Source organism: Rhagoletis pomonella, unplaced genomic scaffold (assembly GCF_013731165.1).
Source record: "Rhagoletis pomonella isolate Grant_MI unplaced genomic scaffold, Rhpom_1.0 Rhpom_scaffold_00010, whole genome shotgun sequence".
Lineage (NCBI taxonomy): Eukaryota > Metazoa > Arthropoda > Insecta > Diptera > Tephritidae > Rhagoletis > Rhagoletis pomonella.
This window is the reverse complement of record NW_023458564.1, coordinates 6,052,253-6,075,636: the sequence shown is the minus strand read 5'-3', so window position 1 is coordinate 6,075,636 and position 23,384 is coordinate 6,052,253. Positions and strand designations below refer to the sequence as shown.

Here is a 23,384-nt window from a genome sequence, read left to right as displayed (position 1 = left end):
TTTTTATTTTTCCACACTTCAAGGAATGTCATCTGGGCTAGGTAAGCTTTGCGATCTCCAATCGATTTTGCGGATTGAATTACTTCTATCATCGTAACTGGAATCACTTCACTACCGTGCACATGAAATGCTTGCTGTTTTGCTGCACCAACTGTCTAGCGCAATTTGTTCTTATGAATACATATCCGAAAAAGAAATATCCTGCTGTTTTTGCCAATTAAGGCTGAACTGCACGAACTTTATAATAACTTAGAGATGATAAAGCATATAAAAATACACCTACAGCTTACTACCTTACTTGGACATATCGTGGGCATGGATGATGATGTTACGGTGAAAAGACCCTCCGACTGGGCACCCGTGGGTGGACAACGGAAGCAAGGACATCCAAAATTTATCAATGTTTCAGGATTTTCTAGGGCAGTTAAGGATTTTTTCGGAACTTTCATTCATTTTTGTTTTCTTCGGAGTTTTTGTTTTGGTATCGTTTTATGGACTGCTATTCGGCGATTTCAGAAATGTTTTGGAACGTTTCTCGGCTTTACGTAATTTATTTCAAGCCTTTTGGGATGATTCCAAATCTTTTAGAATAAAAAGTATATTTAAATTATAACTTTGTATATTATCTTAAACAGAGTGCCGCTTTGTGTTGAGTACAATAACATGTCGAAGCTCATCTTCTCATATTTCAACTGCGGCAATATGGAACCTATTGAAATGTGTAATTCATCGGTTAAGAGGTCCTTTTAGTATTAAGAAAGCAGAGCATGTTTAGCACTTTACCTTGGGATACGAAAGATCTTTAAGGTTGCACTTAACAAAACTTTGTTCGAAGTGTGTTTATGCAGTTCTTTCGTCAAGTCGTTGTCACTAATGCAATTTTAATGCAAATTAATTTAAAAATTTTTAATAAAAAAACGTAATGGACTAGAAAAAAATTTACTCATATAAATATGCTCAAAAATAAAGGTAAAGTTAATAAATTTAGAAACTATTGCAAATAAAGTTTATAATGTAGTTATATATATGACATTAAGTGTCCACATATAAATAAATGTGTATGTATATGCGTACACACCTACATATGTATGTACATATTTACATAACAGTTTCTTTGAAATTCTATGTATGCATAGCATTGTTCATGCCAACTACGTACCAGCATAGTGGTCGCTAGTGTACATTTCATTTGACCCAAAAACAACCGTATTATTAAGGTTCGTGTAAAATCTGCGTGGTTGTGGATGACTACCTACATATGCATGTATGTATATATGTGAATTCAGGCTTTGATTCCCACAATTTGAGCAATTGTCTCACTCCAGTGTTTAAGTCATCGCCTAATACAACTTATTTAGTACTTTGAATTTTTCCTCAGCAGCTTGTTTACGGTATTATTGTTTGAGCTGCGCATGTTCATGTTTTGCTTTTGGATTTTTTCTTTGTTTTCCAAACTTAGGGAAATTACAGAAATTACTACATTTTCGTAGCATTTCTGATGTAACATAAAGCCGGCTATTACAACTATATTTGTGCTTAGGATTAACTCTTTCATTTGAAGATAATTACTCGTACTTTAGCAGTTTTCGCATTGGCTACTTGCCAAAAACACAAGTGGTCGTGACTTACTTTGACAATTGTTGTCATTTCTGACACGCAAGGAAAATACGCGTCGGAAGGTGTTTCTTTCCTTAGGCAAATATCGTAGTTAAAGCGGGAATTATGTTAAAAAAAAGTAACCGAAAAGGTTATCATTTTAATTGGCGTGCATTTAGTGAGTTTTTTTGGTCAAGGTGAGTTGTTAATAAGGCAACGTTGAACTACATTGAACAGCTGCAGTTTTTATAATAGAAAAAAATTTAGAAAAACAAAAATGAATTGTAGTTGTTTTATGTGTTGCAATTGCACCATTAATGCAATCAGCTCCGCTTCCCAAAGGCGCCTGATAGCAAACAAAAGACTTAAGCGACAAACCTCATTTCGCAGTTCAATGCTTATTTCAATTAAATGCTATTAGATTTAATCAAAGATTTTCAAGATTAATTATATGCCATAAAAATAATATCCTGTACTTTTAAGTATGACCAAAGTGACATAACCTTGTATTTGTACGAAACCACGTCGTATATGACCCACCTAAAACAAGCAAAGCAAATGCTAAATGTATTAAATGTATCTTAACAAATTCTCTGTCTTCTACACAACCTCAGTGGTATTGATAGTCTAATTTGATTTACAATCAAAGGCATTAGTTTTGTAGTATATTCGTAAGTAGTATATATGTAAGTATGCTTTTTTAAATGCCAGCGCAGCGATGCCATAAATCGCTATTGATTCGTGTTACTATTTCATATCTTTGTATATCTGCAACTAAAAGATTAATTACATAATATTTTTAACAATAATTCTAAAAAGGCGAAGCTACAGATCTGTGGAGTTGGTTGTATAATAGGTAGCTTAATCAAAGCTTTATACGTAAATTGTGAAAAAATTACTAATTTATAAACATTATTAAAAATCTTGTTCTAATAATTTGTAAGGATACTCCCAAATACTTGGAGGCTTTAGCGCTTTAGTTGATCCTTCGACTCAGCAATGGGCGGGTCTAGTGAAAAAGGAACTGTCAGCTTCCGGGATGAACAACTGGCGCATCTTCGCAAAAGCGAAAGGCAATTAGCGAACCGACAAACGGTTGTAGTGCACATAAATCTGTGGTCATAAGCAGCCAAAATAACTTTTTGATACCGACGGAAAAAGGGAAAAATATTTGCACATGTTGGTGAAAGCAAATTAATTTTTAAGTATTTAGAAGCGATAGAAATGATCACAAATAAAATCTACCAGTTTTATTCTTTTGTGTTGCGTTATGTTATGTTGTGTTGTGTTGTGTTGTGTTATGTTATATTATGTTATGTAATGTTATGTTATGTTATGTTATGTTATATTATGTTGTTATGTTATGTTATGTTATTTTATATTATGTTGTATTGTGTTGTGTTGTGTTATGTTATGTTATGTTGTGTTATATTCTGTTATGTTGTTCAACGCATTTCACCTCAATTCACTTCAATACCCAACTAAACTCAACTCGGCTCACTAGTCCACCTGGACCTCGCTTAATTTAAAAGGTTGAATTTCAAGCGCTGGGCGAACACTAGTTATTAGAATTGACCTTTAGGGATAACAACAACGTCTACTAGTCTCCATGATTAAAAAAATTACAACAGTGATTGATTTAGTATAAAACCTGCTAACTCCAATTTTTATATTATTTTAATACGAAATAAAGCCTGCTAACGCCTGTTTTTATTTTGAACTTAGAACTCTAGCGAAATATATTTTTTTAAAGTCACTAAATAGAGCATACAAAGACTAACAAAATGACATTATCAAATTTTGGGGGTAGTGTGTAGTTATTATTTAGTTTTTTTCGCTCTACTATCAAATTTTACTAAAAAGAGTTAGCAGTTTTAATCGCGTTGCCGACGATATTAAAAAAGGAACTATATGAATAACAATCGGAAGGTGTTTGAAGACTCTTCAATACGAACATATTTTTAAATAAAGTTACCACCCATGTATCAACTAAGTAAGATGACACATATACATAGATTTGTCTAACAAAGGGCTTTGAAAAAAAGAACATCAATCCACATCCATTTTTGGATAGGGTTGTCATTTATACAGAATAAGCAAAAGGCATTTGAAAAAATTTTAATCCCTACAAATTCAGGGACATGGGTTGCCACCTATCTTACAAAATGAAATGAGCCAAATATGTAATTTAAGTAAAATAACACACTATTTGTATCAAGAGCAGAGTGCTCGCATAACCTTAAGTACGCCCATGATTTTAAGTAGTGTTGCCACCCATTAAAAAACTTCTCACTTGCTATTTGGCTGTATAACGCCCTAAGCAATTTTAAACGAGTGACTAACATGAGGTAGAAATGTATGTAAGTTAGGTAAAATATCACAATTCGGATATGCAACTATTCTTGGAAAGGGTAGCTCTACTTTTCAAGAAGGCGAATGGAAATTTAATAAGCAAGTATTCATGAAGGTTGAGTTAAATATAATAACATGATCAAAAAGCAAAAGTGATTTAAAAAAGCTTGAACCCATAGATATTCCTGGACAGATTTTCTTCATTCTATGGTCCAGTAAGTAAGCACAACATCTGTCGGATCTGCTAGTAAATAAATACAAAAATTTCTTAGACTAACTATTTAAGTAGGCTTTCTGCTTAAGGCAGTGTCCCACGATTGGGCATTTGCCCAACATTTGGTGCAACTCTTATAACAATCATGTGAATGTGCAAATATTTTTTTCTCTATCCCTACGAAGAAAAAAATGTTTTTTTTGCAAAGTTTTTAATAGAAGTGCGCTTTATTGTACCAATCATGTGATTGCAAAAAAAAAAAATTGTGGTCCCATGTTTTTTTTATTTTGCACCAATAGCCCAATATAAAAAATGTACAAATCTGTCCAAATGTACCAATCTTGTGACACTGCCCTTAGTTCTGAAGTTAAGTAAAACACATTTTTTCCCGGATTATTGCACACAATAAATATGGCTGCAAGATCATAAAATATAATTCCTCAATTATACGAGTACCATAAAGACTTTTTTATGTAAATTTCGCCAACGTTTCTCGCTGAAATATGAATGCTGTGTACATACTATATAATAATATACTTGTGTGTATAAACAACTAAGTCTGGAGAAAAACCTTCGTTTATTACAGTGAAACAGCTTCGCAAGTTTTAGCGGATTTGCCAACATGTTGATTGTATTTAGACGTGGAGCGAGGCAAAACTAATGGAAACGCTTAACATCAAGAATCGTGCAAGTAAAACTAGTCACGACAGCGACCTGGGTACAAATTTGCGCTTCAAAGCACTTTGTTGCTGGTGTTGAACTCGCACACATACAAACAGACATACACATCGAGACCAACTGGCATTGCAATCAATGAATGAATCTCTGCCAATGCAACAGATGAGTTCTTGTACCCTTTCCAACTCAATAAAACAAAAAGTTATTTAGAAAAAAACGTTAAAATTATTCGTCGTAAAATAAGCGCCAATATCGCTTGTCGCTACAAACGCTTGTTTTTTTGTTTTGCTTAAATTATTTTGCTGTAGCAGCATTTTACGGTTGAAATCTTTATCTAAGACAGCAGCGTATTTACAGTGAAGTAAAAAAACAACAACAATTTCATTGCTGCCGCATTTTGTAAACTTCAAATTATCTAATTAACTTTTGTATTGTTGTTATTGTCACCAATGAGTGCGTGCTGTATAATTTAAAAGCAGCAACAGCAACAGCAACAGCAACAACATTGCCATCGCATTCGTCGCCATATGTCAGCCTCGACTCACCTCTTGACTTTGTTCCAACAACTGTGTGCTGTGTGGTCGTATTGTCGCCGGATAATTGCGCAACTGTGGCGGCTGATGATCTTCATGCTGCTGGTGTTCATGCGGTGCAATAGGACGTATAATGAATTGAGTTGGTTTCGGGCCATAAATAGTTTCCTGTGGATTTTCCGGATCATCAGCGTCCGCAGTGTCGGAGCGATGATTTGCGTAAACAGCTTCATCTTTCGCGCCAACTTGACGTTTATCTTTCGCAGTTTCGTCTGTCGTTGGTGCACTGGCTAGCGTTGACGTTAGCGACGTGATCTCAGTTAGTGTTGATGCTGAAGTTGGTATAGCGGCGCTTGCAGCAGATTTGGCATCGTTTGTTGTTTCAGAGTGGACAATTAAAATGCCTGAATTGTAAAAGAAAATGGTTAAAATATCTATTAGGATTTAAATTTTAATTAATTAGGATTATAGAAAAGAAAGGTTGAATGAGTTGTGCACCATTAGATAAACTATGATTGGATGAATAGAGATATTTTGAGTTTCATAAATCTAACCGCGGCAATAATAACCTCGAGATCTCGCACTCTTCCCGTTGGTTCCACAAGTGTGCGTTTACGTTGGAGCTACGATAAGAACTAATTCGAGTCAAACTAAGCTAAGTGAAGAAAATGGTAAAGCGAGTATCACAAACAGTTTGCATTTATAAAAGAGCATAGTTACGATCAGAAACAAATGAAAATAACCCATAGGAAATGCTCGTTTAACATTTCTTTCCTTAGTTAAATCAGCTCATATGGTAGCTCCAAAATAAACTCACCCTACAAGCATAGGCAGACGGCAGCGTGGATCCGAGCCAATTTGTTAACTGCCTCCATTGCATTTTCGAGGTTTTAAAATTAAACAAGTAAACAAGTAAAAAAAGTCTAAGCTCGGGCGAAGCCGAACATTAAATACCCGGCGCACATATTAGATATATTTTTTCACCTTGCTGAATACCACCGTTACATGGTAAGCAGAGTCGTTTTACCCCTATTTCTAACAATTTCGAAAGAATGCTCGGTTAGACTTAATAGATAAACTTATATGTATAGTTATAAGTGGGCGGTACCACGCCCATTTTCTAAAATTCCATAATAATGTTATTTAATTTTAAGGTATTGTTGTGAGCATAAATTTTGAGTAAATTAGCGTCCTTTAATATCGAAATATCAGGCAAATTCCAAAAAAAAAAATATTTTTATAAATTTTTTATTTTATTTTTTATTTTCTTGTTTTATGTTTCTTCCATAATTTCAGTTTAATTCTTTAGATTTTAAATTTATTAAAAAAAGCCACAACAACTATAATTACATGAAAAAAGCTACTAATTTAAGGAGGTAAAAAATTAAAAAAAAATATTGGGAATTAGCCTCGCTTGATCGGCAATACTGGCGTCTGTTAACGTTTCTGTCTCTCCATGAGATAAGTCATTATTAACAGTTATTTTTCTAATGTGGTAACTAAACTGTGATTGTATAGATGAGTTAGCCTTGTTAATTGTCATTCTACAGCTATGTATATCTTAGGCTGCGTTTCACCAGATTCATTTAAGTGCAAATTATTTTAGTTTTTTAATTTTTGGTTTCACCAACAAAATTTCAATTTGTTTTTTAATTTTGATTTATGTGTCCTTTGCACTGCACTTAAATAAAATTTAAATAAGAATAACCACAATCAGAGATGTTATACGTTTAATCAGCTGATCAATATACACAAACCACTTTCTTTCTGGCAGCAGCTCAGCTTGTATAACAGCCCTGCTTTTACTACCACTTTTAGCATGGTGCTGATATATTTTAGCTCACTCAAATAAAGAGCTTATTAAAACTGAAAAAAATTCATTTGAGAATTAAATAAAAAACTAAATTAAAATTTATTTCTACTTAAATGAATTTGGTGAAATGCAGCCTTAGATTTTCCAGTGATGACTTCACTATATTAGAAAAGATTGCTTTCAAAGCCTTTTGGCTATTGGCTTAAACAGTTACCTACATATTTTAGAATATTAGCTGCATTTTGCAAAGGAAAAATCTCAGCTTAAGAGCCACCGCAATAGTTTGGCAGATGAAATGCTGACTGATCTAAAGGTCATCCGATTGGAGACCTCAGCTGCCACCGGTAGGGCTAAGTTTCTTTGCTCTTTCCTGGTCAGCAACCGTAGCCAGCGTATAGGGCTGGCTTTCAAGTGTACCATGATTCAGTTAAGCCGGAATCTTCATCGTTTCAAATTTTAGTTTAGAGTTCAGGCTCTTACGTTCTCGTTCACGCACTGTAAGCTGCGTGCACATTTCCTGGGGAGAACTTTTGCCCACGGCATAAAGGGAATGAGTTTTGGAGAACCAAATCGGCTTAGTCGATTCAAGGGCTCACCGAGGTCAACAGCGTGTATCTAGCGGTGGATGATACTGCAAAATAGACATCTATGTTGCAACAGGAGCTCACTATTTATAGTAAATTCTTGTCGTACATAAGTATTTATTCTCCATGCAAAGAGATGTGCAATGAACTTGGAACTCGCATTCCTACTACGGGTACTAGATGTCAAAAATGTCTTGGACATTGACCACTCTATTGAATTTCGAAAGTGGCGGTTTCCACAGCACATACACTCACTACCTCCAAAAGCCCCTCTAAATAAGGCACTCGATTTTGAAATCATTGCAGAATAATGGTTAGAATTGGCCTCTTTAACACCATATCTAAACTAAAGACCTTGCGAAACTAATAACGGGTAGCAGAAGAACCTCCGCGAACCTTTTGGACCTAAACTGGGTTAAGTATAAGGTGACTTACTTTTGTGCTACGGCTTATACCATTCCTGCACATGAAATAATATTATTTAGAACTTTGGCGAGATGTTTTTAAGTACATACAATAAGAAGATGAGATAAACCCTTAAAAAGTTATATAAGAGTAAACAGTACCGAAAAGCTGAATAAATTTAGTTCTTTTGCTTGGATTCCTAGGCCCAGCGCCCTTAATTGGTCTGCCCAGGGCGGACGAGAGGGTGAAATCCGGGCATTAGTCCCGGGGCCCGGCATCGCCCAACAGCATTGAAGATCTTTTAACCAGATATTAAAATATATTTTCTTGGTACTAACAATTTTGATTATGTTAATAATATCTTTAATTATGTGAGCATTATCATTATAATAAAAAACACTCACTTCAAGCTGAAGTAAAAATTCTACATACTAAAACAATATACTCAACTTATTTTAAATACAATCTGACATCTTTATTTGAGCTTTCATATGCCCAGTCATGACAAATTTATTTGAAAACTTTCTTGTTCTTTTGGAATTGATACGACAAGGACTCTGAAAAATGGGAAATCCAAGAACGATTCAAGAAGTTTGTGGACTGCAACTTCAAAATAAGCGAAGCTATCGCTGAGCTGATCCGTAGCACTCTATAAAGCACAACATTCCACTGGCTGACGGTCGTAGGCAAGGGTATGACAATGGCAGTAATATGAGCGGCCTTTAGAAGGAGCACAGAGTCATATTCTGAGAATAACTCTCTGGCCACATTCACACCTTGTGCTTGTCATAGTTTAATTCTATGTGGAGGTCATGCAGCTAAATTTTGTATAGAAGTCATCATATTATTCGGTATAATATAGAAATTTAACAGTATCTTTAGCGTTAGCCCTCAGAGAATTAAATGTTCCTTCCACAGCATGTCACAAACACGGTGCTCGGTTCGTATGAAACCTTTCGCAGCTCACATTCCACGATTACTAAAAGCAATTGAAGAAATTGAGCTTATGAATCCGAGTCAAGAAACACTAACGGATCTAAAGGGTATTTGAAAGTATATGCAGACATTCGAGTGTATCTTCCTGGCCCCCATCTGGCTCAAAGTTTTGACGGCAACCAACCATCGAAATCTCGTCCTCTAAGCGGGAAATGCCACACTGGACATGGAAACAGAGAACATACGGAACCTGATTGATGAATTGAAAGCGTGCAGGGATCAATGACCATCAATACTTAAATAATGTATGGTTGTAGCTGGCAGTGTAGGCATTGCAGATAGTTCGCAGAGAAAATACGCAAAATTAGGAAGCGACAGTTTGACGAATCACATGAAGAAGCACCTTTATTCGATTCTGAAACTCAATTGAAGCAGGTAGTTTTCTACGTCCTCATGGCTTCTTGACAAGGCGTTTTGAGGCCGTAAATTATCTTGCTGGTAAATTTATTTTTTTGTGGAAGTATCATGAGCTGACGGAAAGAGACCTCAGAGGAAAGGCAGCTGCATTCTGTGAGATTTATCGCGTAGACATTTCTACGGATCTAATAGAAGAAATCATCCATCTCAACGCTGTCCATGTAGCAAATTTGGGATTTGATGGACGGAGGTACTATTTCCTAACACCTGCATAGCATTACGAATATTTTGCACTATTCCAGTGGAAGGGGAGCGTTTGTTCAGTCTGTTGTCACGAGTAAAGAATTTTTTACTTTCTACCATGAGCCAAATCGCTTTACAAGTCTTGGAACATTGACATTGGAGTCCAGGCTTGCTCATAGCATGAATTTCGACTCACTAATTTCCATGTTCGCGGACCAAAAACCCCGAAAGGGTTCCTTCGACTGATTCAATTTCTGATGACATATCTAGTTAATTTAACCAAATCCACCTACCAAAGTAAGCATAAGCCCAAGGATATCTATTATAAGTATATATATGTATATCTTAAATAAAATGGACAGTTTGAATTGAACTAATGTTGTTTCACTAAATTGAGTTTATGTTTGAAGAGGGCCCATGAACGCGACATGTACCGGAGCTTGGTTCGGCTCTCGACGGCCCTGGGTCAGGCAAAAAAGACCTGCAATGTTTCTTCGTAATGGATCAAAGTGGTAGTGGATAAAAGAAGACCTGCCAATGCCACGGACTGTACACGGTTTTTGAATATAACTAAAACTCAAATGGGGTAGATTTCAATAGCTTAAGATACTTTTTATAAATAAAAATTTTGAAGTGAATATCAATGACATAAATTTACTAATAACTAATAACCAGAGTTGGGCAAAATTTATTCGAATGACGAATAACAAATGAATAAATTGTTTTTCTTGTTATTCGTAAATAATAAATAATTTTGTTTATTCAAAAAAAAAATTATTCGAATGACGGATTTAATATTTTTGTCGTTATTCGAATAATTATTATCTTCATTAATTATTCGAATAACGAATAAAATAATAATAAAAGAAGTAATTTATGTATATAGATATGTACATATATTTATGTATAAAATGATAACCGTTTTCGTTGTTGCGATTTAACTCAAACCTCTGGATAGATTTAAGTCAAATTTTCGGAGGTTATTCCCTGCGCATAAAGTCCTATTAAAGGCTACTAGAAAACTCCTTGGTGGCGATGGAGCCGAGTTATTTATAAAAGCCGTATTTATGAATGCATGATGAAAAATACTTATGCGAAAAATGGACCCGCTAGGTGGCGCTGCAGTTGAGTTATTTAGAAAATCCCTATTTATTGTACAATCAGGTTGCATTTCATAATGGTGCTGCAGTCGAAATCATTAGAAACCCCATATGTTTGGACTACTTTGTTTTTATGTTTATATTATATGAATTTACGAAGTCTTACGTCGTCATACACCCTAAATGCGACTTTGCATCTCCGCTTGATGAAATTGCTCGGGCGGCCATTGCTGCAGCAGTAAGACTCAAGGAAACCAGCTCTTGGATATTTTAAAAGTAACGAATCAGCAAGGAAAGTAACGACCACATCCTTCCAAGAAAGACCACTGTTGGTATATCAATGGCCAAATTTTACATCGAGGGTTTTTGGCTCTCCTATAATAGAAAACGCACATCTGTGCTCTTCAGCTTCCTTATAAGGACTTTTGTTGGCCTACATGACATAAGCTAGAGGCTGACGCATCGGACCAATGTTGTAGTTGCAAGATCATAGAAGAAGATTGCGCACGCTCAGAAAAGATCTTACAAGTGGAAATAAGACCATCGGTAAAGCTCATGACATTGAAAGGGATTTTTTCTTGCATATAGCATCAGAGCGCTATTTTTTTGGCAGAAATATGTGTGAGAAGGGTTCTGCTCTTTAGTTGTTCAACCTAAATTAAGAATTTTTACTTTACCCATATTGAGGATTCAACGCTATTCTTGCATGGGCCAACGCAAAAAATCTTATCAGGGGCCGCGAAACCAGAGGGAATGAGCTAGTATTCTTGATAAAATAGTAAACAGAATTCAGCTAACTCACAATCCTTGACAATAGAAATAAAAGTAAAAGGTGGCTCAATGTGTTAAAATGAGTTTTTATTCATTATTTAAAATAACGAATAAAACAACAAATAAATTATTCGAAAGCAATTTATTCACGAATAATTTATTCGTAAATGAGTTATCTGCGAATAATTATATTACGGATAAAATTTTATTCGAATTATTATCTAAATACCAATTTATTCGAATAATCCCAACTCTGCTAATAACTAATAACTAATTAATCATGCAATATATAAAGCCACCAGTATAATGGAAGGCAGTACTGCCCTTACTTGACTGACCGTTAACCAATGTGTCGCAGTCGCTTGCTGGAGCTTGTTCTGATGCTGACAAGGAAACCATTGCCAGGAATTTCTAGCCAGCAACAGGATCGGTTGCTTAAGTCAAGGTGTTGAGTGCTAGACTCAGTACAGGAACTTGCTGCAGAAATTAAAATCTCTGATGAGTTCTTGTATGCCAAAGCCAGTCTAACCTCTGGTACAGAATGCTTAGCTAGGGAAAAAAACCCAGTGCCCTGAGAGTTTATTATTATTGTATGGCTTGTCATGACGGAGTCAAGAAAACTTTGGTCAGAAAAAAATTGCCAGCAGCAGGATACTTTATTCCAGGTAGGATTTTGTAGGATACAGCCAGCCCCGGCACTACTAAAAAGTATCTCAGTTAAGGAAATCTTCCCAATAAAAGGTGGTCGCATGATAGATATTTCCCTGGTGCTGCCAACGTAAACGTACTAGAGGAAATCTAATTAGCATCTTAACTGGTTACCCAAGTCAAGATATTGCGTGGTAGTGCCAATCCAGCCACTACGAGAGATAACCGTTGTTAAACGAATCTGTTTAGCGCCATAAGTGATTATCTTTTAAAAATTTTTGTTTGCTAGGGCTCGTTCAGATTCTATTGGGTAAATACATTGTTAAGAAAATCTATTAAGCGCCAGAATACTCCAGCGACACCTGGCAGCTCTTATTTTGCATTGTCAATACATATCCCGAATATGAACACGAATTTTTAGTAATAACTGGACTTCTGAGCCCCTTGGCGGGCAAATTTTTTCACAGCAATATTTACGACACCAATGCATACTTCGAGTATACGCAAAATCTGACCATACAATTTTTTTTAGTAATAACTCGACTCCAGCTCTACCTGGCCGGTAAAATTTGCAGCTAAAACTAACCAGGACCCCTCAAACACACATAACGCCCCCTTTTCAAATACTTTCTCTAGTAGTATGCGAGTGCTTTCATATATCTTCATACCATGTTCGAGTACTCTACCATGAACACTTCATGATATATGCAATATGAAAAATTCATTTTTTATGGGAGGTGCCGCGCCCCTTTATATATCGAAATTTTTTGTACCCTATAACCGTCTTTGCAAAGACTGCAGTAGGTGTCCGAAATTTCAAAAAAATCAGTGCAGCCGTTTTCGAGATTTGCGAACAGAAAAAACGACTTTCAAAATACGTACATATATATTAGTACAGATTGTAACAGGCCGATGTCTGTACGTTATAGATATTAAAGAAATATTGATATGGCGGATCTTTATTGGAGCAACAGAAGCCAAATTAACCATTTTTAGAATTTTTGTCCGTCTGTCTGTTTGTATGTTTGTACGTTCACCAATCGAAAACAAATGCGTGGAATTGAATGTGGTTTTTACCGATGTATTTACAGAGATCTAACTTAAAATACAAAAGGAAACAATAGAGAGTTACCACCTGTTTGAAAATTGCAGTTCAAGTAAATTGATGAGATAAGATAAGATATTGCAATATGGCAATCAAAACAAAGAGCTTTAAGAAAGCTTACAGCCACAAATATTTTTGTGGAAGGTTGCCGCCTGTTTGAAAATTTAATTTGATTTAATTGATAAGGTGCATTAAATATTGCAATATGGCTATCAATCTAAAGAAGTTTAGGAAAGTTTATCGCCAAAAATATTTTTGAGGGGGGTTACCACCTGTTTGAAAAATGTTTTCTAAATTCAATTGATAATTAATTAATATTACAATACGGGTATTAAAATGTGCAAACATACTTTTAAGGCGCAGTGAAGCACACTGGGTAGTTGCTGGTTAAAAATAAAAAATTATCTATCAAAATCGTTGTTCAAAAAGCATAATTTAAAAAAAATTAGAGGCCGCTGAAAACATCCTTTGACTCGGCCCCCATGGAGAAAGGGCGCCCACGACGGCAATGAAAGGACAAAGTGCAGAAAAGGCCTTATATTTGATTTTCAAGAATTCTGTACCATTTCCACGAAAAGTGGTTTTTTCCCCATATAAAAAACATGGAAAACTTTGAGCGCTTTGAGCGACCTCCAAATATTGTTGATTTCAAAATAAAAAATAGGTGTATATTTTTTCGATATAGAACAATCCTAGGGGGTGAGAGCATTAAAATTCCGACTTTAATTATTTTGGACCACCTTAATGTACCTACAACTGGCGCAACCTCGCAAAGGAGAGAGGCACTTGGCAAATTTTTTCGGTCTCGGCCCAAACCGATGAACGATTGTAGAGCGAAACAAGAAGGAGGGGAGCTCTTTTATTTAAAAGTACAATTTTCGAGTTTATCGAGGAATTAGGGTTAATTTTTTTTTATTAATTAACTAGGGTTAAATACCAATTTTGGGACAATAAAATAATAATTTATACGATGATACGTTCTTCAATCAAAACTTCATTGAACTGCAGCTGCTACTAAATTTACTTTTAACCTCATACAGGATCAAGTAATGCGAACTGAAGAATATAGGCAAACAATTTTTTTTTACTATCTTAAGGATTTTCTTAGATATTTTCCCACAATCGCTTTTCATCACTCACTTACCAAATATGAAACAGCAAATAAGGAGAATCACCCTCATTTTGTTGTTTTTTTTTTTTTTAATCCACAGCCAGTGTTGACCGCCTGCAGCAGTTGAATCTTATATAAACGCCTATTGAATCGTTTCTCCAAGGACTAGTATTTCAAGTAAAATTTGTGTCTACACTTTAGTGCACTTAATCAATCACGAATCAATCAATCCAACCAAAGAAGTGACAACATCCTAAGTATCATTCAACATGGTCTTTGCAACATAAGTACAATCCGCGCAGGCGCGCAGAATTGTCCGCTTCACAGTCTTTTCACACAACAATGACACTACAAGAAATGAGCGCAAAAATTTTCGTTACGCTTGGTATTACAAAACTTTGCACATTTAATTTCGTTTTTATAAATAATTTCTTGCTTTGTTGTTGTATTAAGTTAGTGCAATTTTGTTTCAACTTTTTTTTGTTTTTGTTTGTTTTTTTTCAAATTTAGCAAATCTCTGTCACAATTGCTAGTCGTGCTTTATAACACTGACAAAGTGCAATTTTCTAGACATACCAACAACAACAACGCTGGTATTAGTTAAGCAAAGAAAATTACAGTATCCGTTGCCGCGAGGCTAAAAGGCACAAAGTTTCAAGCAAAAAAAAAAAGTAAATTATAAAAATTAAATTAAAAAAAATCGAAAATTCCACTGTTTGCGCGAATAAAACTCTATTTAGTCCGGCGGCAGCGTATCCGTGTGAAAGACGAGCACGAGCAACTTCTATGCTGTTAAGCGAAATGCGACGCGATTTAAAGCTGTTTGCTTGGCAAATAAGCAAATAAGTAGTTGAGTGTTGCACGACCGAAAGACGAATCTTTGAATTGTGCTGCGACACTGGCATTTATAAAAATTCGCACCCAAAAGAGACCATCGCCTGAGACCATCGATCGTTGCGACGTAGCGTCGCAGTTGCGGATTCGTAATGACAGCGCTGAACTTTGTAGCGTCGTCAGAGAAGCCACTGTGGCCATTGTGAAGCTGCTACATGCAACAAACCACATCGTTGTTTGCCGCCACTCTTGCCAGATTTGCTGCTGTTCGTTTTGCTTTGCGCTTAATTTTGAACTTTTATGCATTTAAGTTTTCCACTGAAAGGGAAAGGCTTTACGCTGAGCTGGGCAGCCGCTAGCGCAACAGCGTGGCAGCACCCATACGTACATACATACATACATACATAATAGTTATAGCTGCGAAGCTAGCATCATTGCCAGCAGCCGCGTTCAACTGTTGACTGCAGCGTCGACGTCAAACCAGGCGGTTGGGTCTACGTCGTTGCCGCGCTGGTTTGTCTGCCTATGATTGTTAGCAGGCAGTAGTAGTTAGTGGGTAACTGTAAAAATAAATACCAGTGAAGTGTAAGTAAAAATCGAAATTAATTTCGTTCGTTTCACGGTGTTGAGGCGCGCTGATTAGATGATGATGGTGGGCTGGTGGTTTGCTGCTGCTGAAGTTTGCAGGTCGCAATTTGGCAGGCACATTTTGGCAGATTTAGGAAGTGGTCGCGCAAAATGCCGTCACATATTCGCCACGCTAGAGACCACAGTTGACGGCAGTAGTTTGGACGTTTGTTTTTTATTTTCTCCGCTCTATTAGCATTACTTTGCTTATGGGCCCTGTTAGCGGACATCTCTGTTTGGTGTTGGCGCTGATGGGGTCTGATTGCAGCTGGTGCTTGCAACCGCTTTTAACAGTTACCTATTGCTGACATTTCATTACTACATTATCTTTGTTGTTGCACTAATTTATGCGGGCATTTTTTGGTTTTTGATGTTTTTATGCGCATCTACTATATAGCTCGCTCATCGACTGCGATGCTGCTGCTGCTTGCGTCTATGTGTATTGTGACGTGCGTGCGGGTTGCGCGAATGCGTCATTAAATTGTCGTGTTTTATTGTTATTGCGGTTATTGTGGTGGTTGAGGTAAAATATGTTTTTTTTTGTAGTTTTTTTTTTTTGCTTTAAGTATGTATGTGGCAATGCATTTAATAGGCAGTTTTGTTGTGTGTTACAAATTTTGTGTGCTTATAAATGCGGTACATGCACTATACTGCTTTACAAGTTGCTCGCTTAAGTCTTTTGTTATTTGAAAGGGTTTAATTAAGTACTCTATATGCTTGTGCGCGCTTATGTCTGTGTACAGATGTGTAAGATTGCAAAAGTTTGCCACCTATAATTAGCATTCATTTGTGGACAACAAGTTGACAATGAAAAGCGTATACACATATACACATGTGGGAATGCATTAGCCGTAATAATTGTTGCGGTAGGTGGTAATTTTTTGGTATTGCGGAAGTTCCTTTGACTTTCAGCGACAAACATAAGGCTCTGAGTGATTGAAGCAAAGATTGTGCGATATCAACATTTAACTAAAATGAGTAAAGGGCTGCAATGGGGTATAGTCGTTGTGCTGGTTATGCATTTACAGTTGCATGGCTATACTCAATCCCGACTCTTGCGACCTCGTTCGTGCACTCTTCGCAACGTGAGCAGCTTATGTGCGAGATGCGGTAACCAATCGGAGTGAAGCCTTGGGTCACGGCAGAACGAGAGGGAACTTCAGTGGGGTCGCTCCGACATATTCGGTTTAAGGGCTCACAGAAGTCTGCACCACTAGGTGCGGCTGCAAGCGGATGTCTGTTTTGAGCAAGCGGCTCGTTAAATAAACGTGTTTTCGGTTGCGTGGGAGAAGCATGGACAATGACAGCATCCGATGAGGTGGCTCTTGGAGCATTCGAGAGAAAGATTTTGCGGAAGATTTACGGGCCTTTACACGTTGGCGATGGCGAGTACCGCATACGATGGAACGATGAGTTGTATGAGCTTTACAACGACATGGACATAGTGCAGCGAATTTAAATACAGCGGCTCCGCTGGCTTGGCCATGTCGTTCGAATGTACTCCGACGCTCCAGCTATGAAAATATTCAGCTCGGAACCCGCTGGTGGTAGCAGAGGAAGAGGGAGATCCCCACTCGATGGAAAGACCAAGTGAACAAGGATTTAACTTCACTTGGCATTTCCAATTGACGTCAGTTGGCACAGAATAGAAACTGCTGGCGTGCTTTGTTGAACTCGGTCAAAATCGCTTAGGCGGTTACAGCGCTAAATAAGAAGAAGAAGAGTAAAGGGCTGCCTACAAAATGAATTTCTTAAATATTGCGACTGATTGTGGTTTTCGCGCGAACGGAAAATTTAAAATTTTTGTATAGAAAAATTAGAAGTAGTAAAATTTCAAATTTTCGATTCGTATGAGAAGAATACTATCGATTATGAACCAACAAAATTTTTTTTTCTCAGGCGGAATGTCTTTTCTAAAATGAATAAATTTTAATATTGTATATGCCATAGTGTTAATCAAAATTGTAGACAGAAGGTAGAAAAGACCTCATAAAATATTGTTCTTTGATTAAAATTTCACACAGTGGAAATGATAAGATTTAGTGACGTTGATAAGAAATAATTAAAGTAGTAAAGGGCCTTCAACTTAATGCAATTAGCTTATTGTAAAAAGAAATCTTGTTATTATAGGGCCATATTCTTTTTTTTTGGTCTCGATAAGCTTATCGCTTTGATGTACCTTATCGATCGAAATTTTATTTGTATCCTTTCTATGGTCGAAAAGTGACTTTGCCGACGAATGTAAAACGCTTTGTAGGATTTGGAATGCATTTATATGCAGACGTAAATATTTAGCGCCAAGTGACTGTGCTGACTGTGGGTGACGAAACCAGCCTATGTACCATGGGATAGGATGTCCTCAGGGCGGGGTAATCTCATCTCTCTTGTGGTGCTTGGTAGTGGACATCTTGTTAACGTAGATGGAAGACTTCACTTACATCCAATGCTGTCAATTCCATTAAGAAACCCTAGTCTGGTTTAAGCGGAAAAGAAAGTTGGAAGGTTTCAAGCTTTCAGTGGTTGGAAGCGTAAACCGTAGTCTCTAAGTCGATGTGAAATATCTATGGAAAAATCAAGTCGAGCTAAAGGTTAATCGAGTGCTGAAAGTTTTCGGAAAGTATCGGAGAATCTTTAGTAAGGTCTGGAGTCTGAGACCGGCTATGGTATTCTTGATATACATAGTTTTAGTCAGACCCATCGCCACTTACTCTGCTGTAGCATGGTAGTATGGTGGCGTGGAATCATTGTCAAAACCACGGTTACTGAGTTAAACAGGCTATAAATGAGCGTGTGTATATGCATTACGGGTACCATGAGTACAACGTCGGAACCGGCTCCTAATACTTTGTTGGATTTGCAGTTCTGGATTCAAGAGAAGGCTATCAAAACGATGTATTGACTGAACTATTTTGAACTGTGGCACGACGATAGGAGTTCCGGGCACAGAGTGTTGTTTAGAAGGTCATCAGAGCAATACCCTTTGTCTTCGGCACCTAATTAAAAACTGATACCTAAAGTCGCCTTTGGAAGAAAGTACATCGTTAGATTTCCTACAAGGGAGAAATGGAGGGATCCAGACACTCTCTTGGAAAGCTCGTTGAAAACTTTCTCTACCGACGACTCAACGACTGAAAATGGTATTGGAGCTAGATGGCATATGGACGGTAGCTTCAGAAGCTTTATTGATTTCGGTGCAATGTTAACGGTCTTTGCAATACTGAAAGTAGCAGACTGGATAATTAATTAATTTGCGAAAGGTGGCGCTGACATAAAATCAGGATCTGCAGTGACAGCCAAGCTGCTCTAAACCTGAATTTGGGATTTTTAATAGTAAATATGAGTCACCATATTCGAATCATTCTACGCAACGGAATCTTGAGTTTCCTAGAAAAGTTTTCTGAGCATCTCAAGTATCCTATATCATATTTTTTGAGGCCTCTTAAATAGAGCAGATATGAGAATACTCTCCATATATCAAACCGGTCACACCAAAGTCAGAGTGCTCTGCCTTAAAGATGACGAGATACAACCTTTCTGATTGTCGAAACACTAGGGATTAGAAATTTGCATCCCAAGATCCTTTTAAGTCTTATTAAGGAAGCTGAAAGCGTCTTCTATCTGCAGTGTAAGGGACTCTCTATAGAGATACAAAATATCTTCTAGGCAGCAGTGTCCTTTGTTCTACTACCATTTCGCTTTTGCAAATAGAGGGAATTTAAGTCCTCGAGATATTAATTTGAATTGGCATTCTTCTGCACTATGACTACATACATATGCATATTATAAAAATTAACTTAAATCAATTTGGAAAATGAGTTAATATTCCAATGGATATTGTGAATAAGCATCTACAAACATATGTAAATTTCGTTCAAAAAGTGCAATTAACGTAAACAATAACCAAGACACTTTCTTTCATTTTAATAGTCGCAATGCTGACTTTCGGAATAATTTCAAAATAACTACGAAAATAAGGAACTTTTAACGGCTCATTATCGAGTCAAGTTGAACGCAGTTTACTTTCAAAGCCACATTTCCTCTTTTTCTTGAAAGTTTTCCGCCCATAAAAAAAAAAAACAACTGTTACCCAAAGTCAAAGTCAAGTTGAAGAATACAAAAAACCGACTTTTAAATCCTTTTTTTGTAGTATCCGGCAGCAAAATATATTTGAACGGTTATCCAGTTATGTGCATTTGCCACCGAATTGAATGAGTATGTAATTCCTGTTTTGGAAGTTAGCTGACAGTGCTGTCTACACTACAGGGAATGGCATAGCGTTTGCGTGATGATTACTTTATTGCTTACAATTAGTGGTATACAGTCATGGTGAAATTATAAACAGATAAAGTAATAAAAAAGCTTTATCGCTTTATTTTCTCGTTTCTTGACATTCGGCTATCTTACAATCATTTTTTAAAAGCAAATTTTCAAATAAGATAGTGCCAACTCTTGCTTTTCGCTCTTATTACTCCACATGGTATAATTTCACCACGGTATACAGTGCATTTGGATATTGTATATATGTATGCATTTTCATTAGAGCACACCTATTTGCCGATGTCCGAACATGATAAATCCATTCGAGCATGAACACGAAGACGAAGACGAACCCGAAGACCGAATGCGAGTGCGAAGACGAATACGAAGATGATCATGAAAAACAACAGGAAGACAAAACGAATATAACGACGAATCCAAAAACCAAGACGCGTGCTGAGGCGCAGATGAGTACTTACACGAACGCAAGAACGAATACGAAGACAAACCGGAAGAAGAGGATGGACACCGAGGCGAGGGTGAACACGAAGACGAGTTACTTTTTTGAGTGGCATTTTTTGTTAATAACATTCAATTGTAAAAAATGAGGGGTCCAGTCAAAGTGCGTGGCCTCCAGATGTGCATTAAGGTTTTATTTTTTCGTAGAGGGTTGCCACCTGTACGAAAAATTATAAGATGTGGGATGTTCGTTGGACTAAACAATGAGTTGACAAATGAAAAGACTTTGCCTCCAGATGTGCAATAAGGTTTTAATAAATTTTAATTTAAATAATAGTAAAAAAATAATAAAAATTAATAAAATTAAAAAATTAAATAAATAAAGTAATATAATTTCCGATGACTAAGATTACACTGGAATTAATGAAAGATTTTTTTTGTTTTTTTAAGTTGTTGGGGTTTTTTCTTCCGTTAATTAAATTGTTAAACAAAAATAAAAAAATAGTACAAATTAAAAAAATAAAGAAATACAAAATATATAAAAAGTGGGGTCTTTTATTCCCGTAACTTATTATTTTATTTCTTTAAGTAATATAAATTAAATAATTAAAACGATAGCCTTAGCTGATATATAGGCAACCTTATTCAAAAATATGTTAGTTTTAAAGCTTGTTCAAACACTTTCCATTTGATACACACATTGTGATATTAAATAAGCATAATTGTTTTCAATAAACGTAATTGTAACTTTTTAGAAAGTTGGCAACCCCAAAATATTTTTTATCTCTGTAAACGGTTTTTGTTTTACTATAAATCGAAGTATGCTGTGGAGCTTTTGAATAATATATATCTGGCAACCCTATTATTTTTTAATTTTTTTCCAGAAACTTTCTACATCTACAGAAAATAGCAAGTAGACACCTGGTACTTCTCGACATACCACGGATTTTGATACCTTAGACAATAAGCTATATGTACCATAAAAACTTTCTTTCTGATATTTTTCACGTTTAAATAGTCAAAAAACAATTTTGGCCACTTTCTATTTCATCTGGACCACTGTGTATTGGTACAAAAAAAAAAAATGGAACAACAAATTTTTTTTGTAGTCACACGATTGGTACAATACAGCGAACTTCTATTGAACAATTTGAGCAATTCGTTTTTCGTGTTTGGGATAAAGAAAAATATTCGTGTATTCAATTGTGAGACACTGCCTTTAGAAAAAAACTAAAATGTTCAATGTATCACAGTAAATTACGCAAGGAAATTTAAGCTTTCTTTAAACTCACCAAATAAAATACCGGTACTTTCTTACTATAAGATATGGACACCTGGAATTTCGTCGTCTTTTGATCTCGTTTAACTTTAGAATCATTTCTTCGTAGGCAGATAGATAATACCTTGGTTATTATATATGTTAAATACTATTCATAGTTAAACATAATTTTGCTATTTTATGTTGTTTTATTTATTTTCAGTTCCTACATTATTAACCTTTATAATTCGGATTTATGATTTGATGATGATTAATTTATTACTTAAATAAAATTAAATTTAACTCAGGTCATACGGAATACCTTCACAGCCAAAAGTACCGATGCGAGTAGGTATCGATACTTTAGATCCAATATTTTTCCGGTATCGATTCTTTCTTACGATACTATTTCCTAGTAAAGGTAAGGATGGTATCGTTTCCTCCCTATCTCAAACATCTAAAAAATATTCTCATATGGATGTCTTTGCGATAGTAGACATCGAGATGTTTACTGTTTGGCTATATATTACTTCCTTGATTTAATTTTATGTGACCAAGTGGAAAGCAAGAAAATGGCACTTTTATTTTGCTTCGCTGGTATTCGAAGCTGTGAGAATTAGACGGTGAGAGACTACAACATAATAATCATATCTACATATATTTGTACATAACTATGTGAATGTGCAAATAACGCGCCAAAGTGGACAAGTGGGTGATCAAGTAACGGTAATCTGTTAGCGTTAACGGTGCGGCATATGATTGAAATTGATGAGCTGTTGTGCAGGTGTAAATCACCTGCGAACATTGTTACGTCGCACCAGCTTCAGCAATTGAATGCATAATAACAAAATTATAATAATAAAAACGTAATAATGCAAACAACAACAACTACAGGCATATCTATTTTTTATACATTTGTATATTTGCGTAATCTATTTTCGTTGGCGTTGTCGCCGCTGTCATCTTGTATTACTTTTATTCCATTACATATTTTGTGTAAACAATATACATATATGTACATACATGTGTACGTATGTATGCACATGTAGTCTTTTATGCTGGCACTGCCGTTTTTGCTATGCTTTTTCATATCATCTCACTTTCTTTGCATCCGATAGATGCACACCATCAACACACAAACGCCGTAAATGTAACCAGCAGAAATAAAAGAAACCACTTGAAATATTGGCTTCTACTATACAGCGCAACATTATTTCAAAGCTTTTGTTGCTGCGCCAATTGTTATGTATCCAAGTTAGTATGTATTTACTCGTACAATAGAAGCGCCAGCAACATTATGGGGACAACAGCAAGCGATCTTTGTAGCCACCGAAATAGCGCGGTGTAACAGTTGTTGGCCGAGAAGCAGCACCGCTGGTTTTTCTCATTGTCATTTTGCTGTCAGTTGGGAAATTGTTGCATACCAAAATATGTACATACATA

The 23,384-nt window shown here is 36.1% G+C and overlaps 1 protein-coding gene across 3 annotated transcripts in view; it reads right to left on the bottom strand.

Moving 5' to 3' along the window:
* Positions 1 to 15,433, bottom strand: part of LOC118745963 (mediator of DNA damage checkpoint protein 1-like) — a gene marked incomplete at its 5' end in the record, with an annotated part of 31,887 nt that extends 16,454 nt beyond the window's left edge. The window contains 3 exon segments of one of the 3 annotated variants that reach the window (XM_036479648.1): positions 5,386 to 5,777; positions 14,540 to 14,854; positions 15,083 to 15,433. In XM_036479648.1, the coding sequence (XP_036335541.1) occupies positions 5,386 to 5,777; positions 14,540 to 14,576 (429 nt within the window). 3 annotated transcript variants of the gene reach the window in all.
* Between the last annotated feature and the right edge of the window lie 7,951 nt (positions 15,434 to 23,384).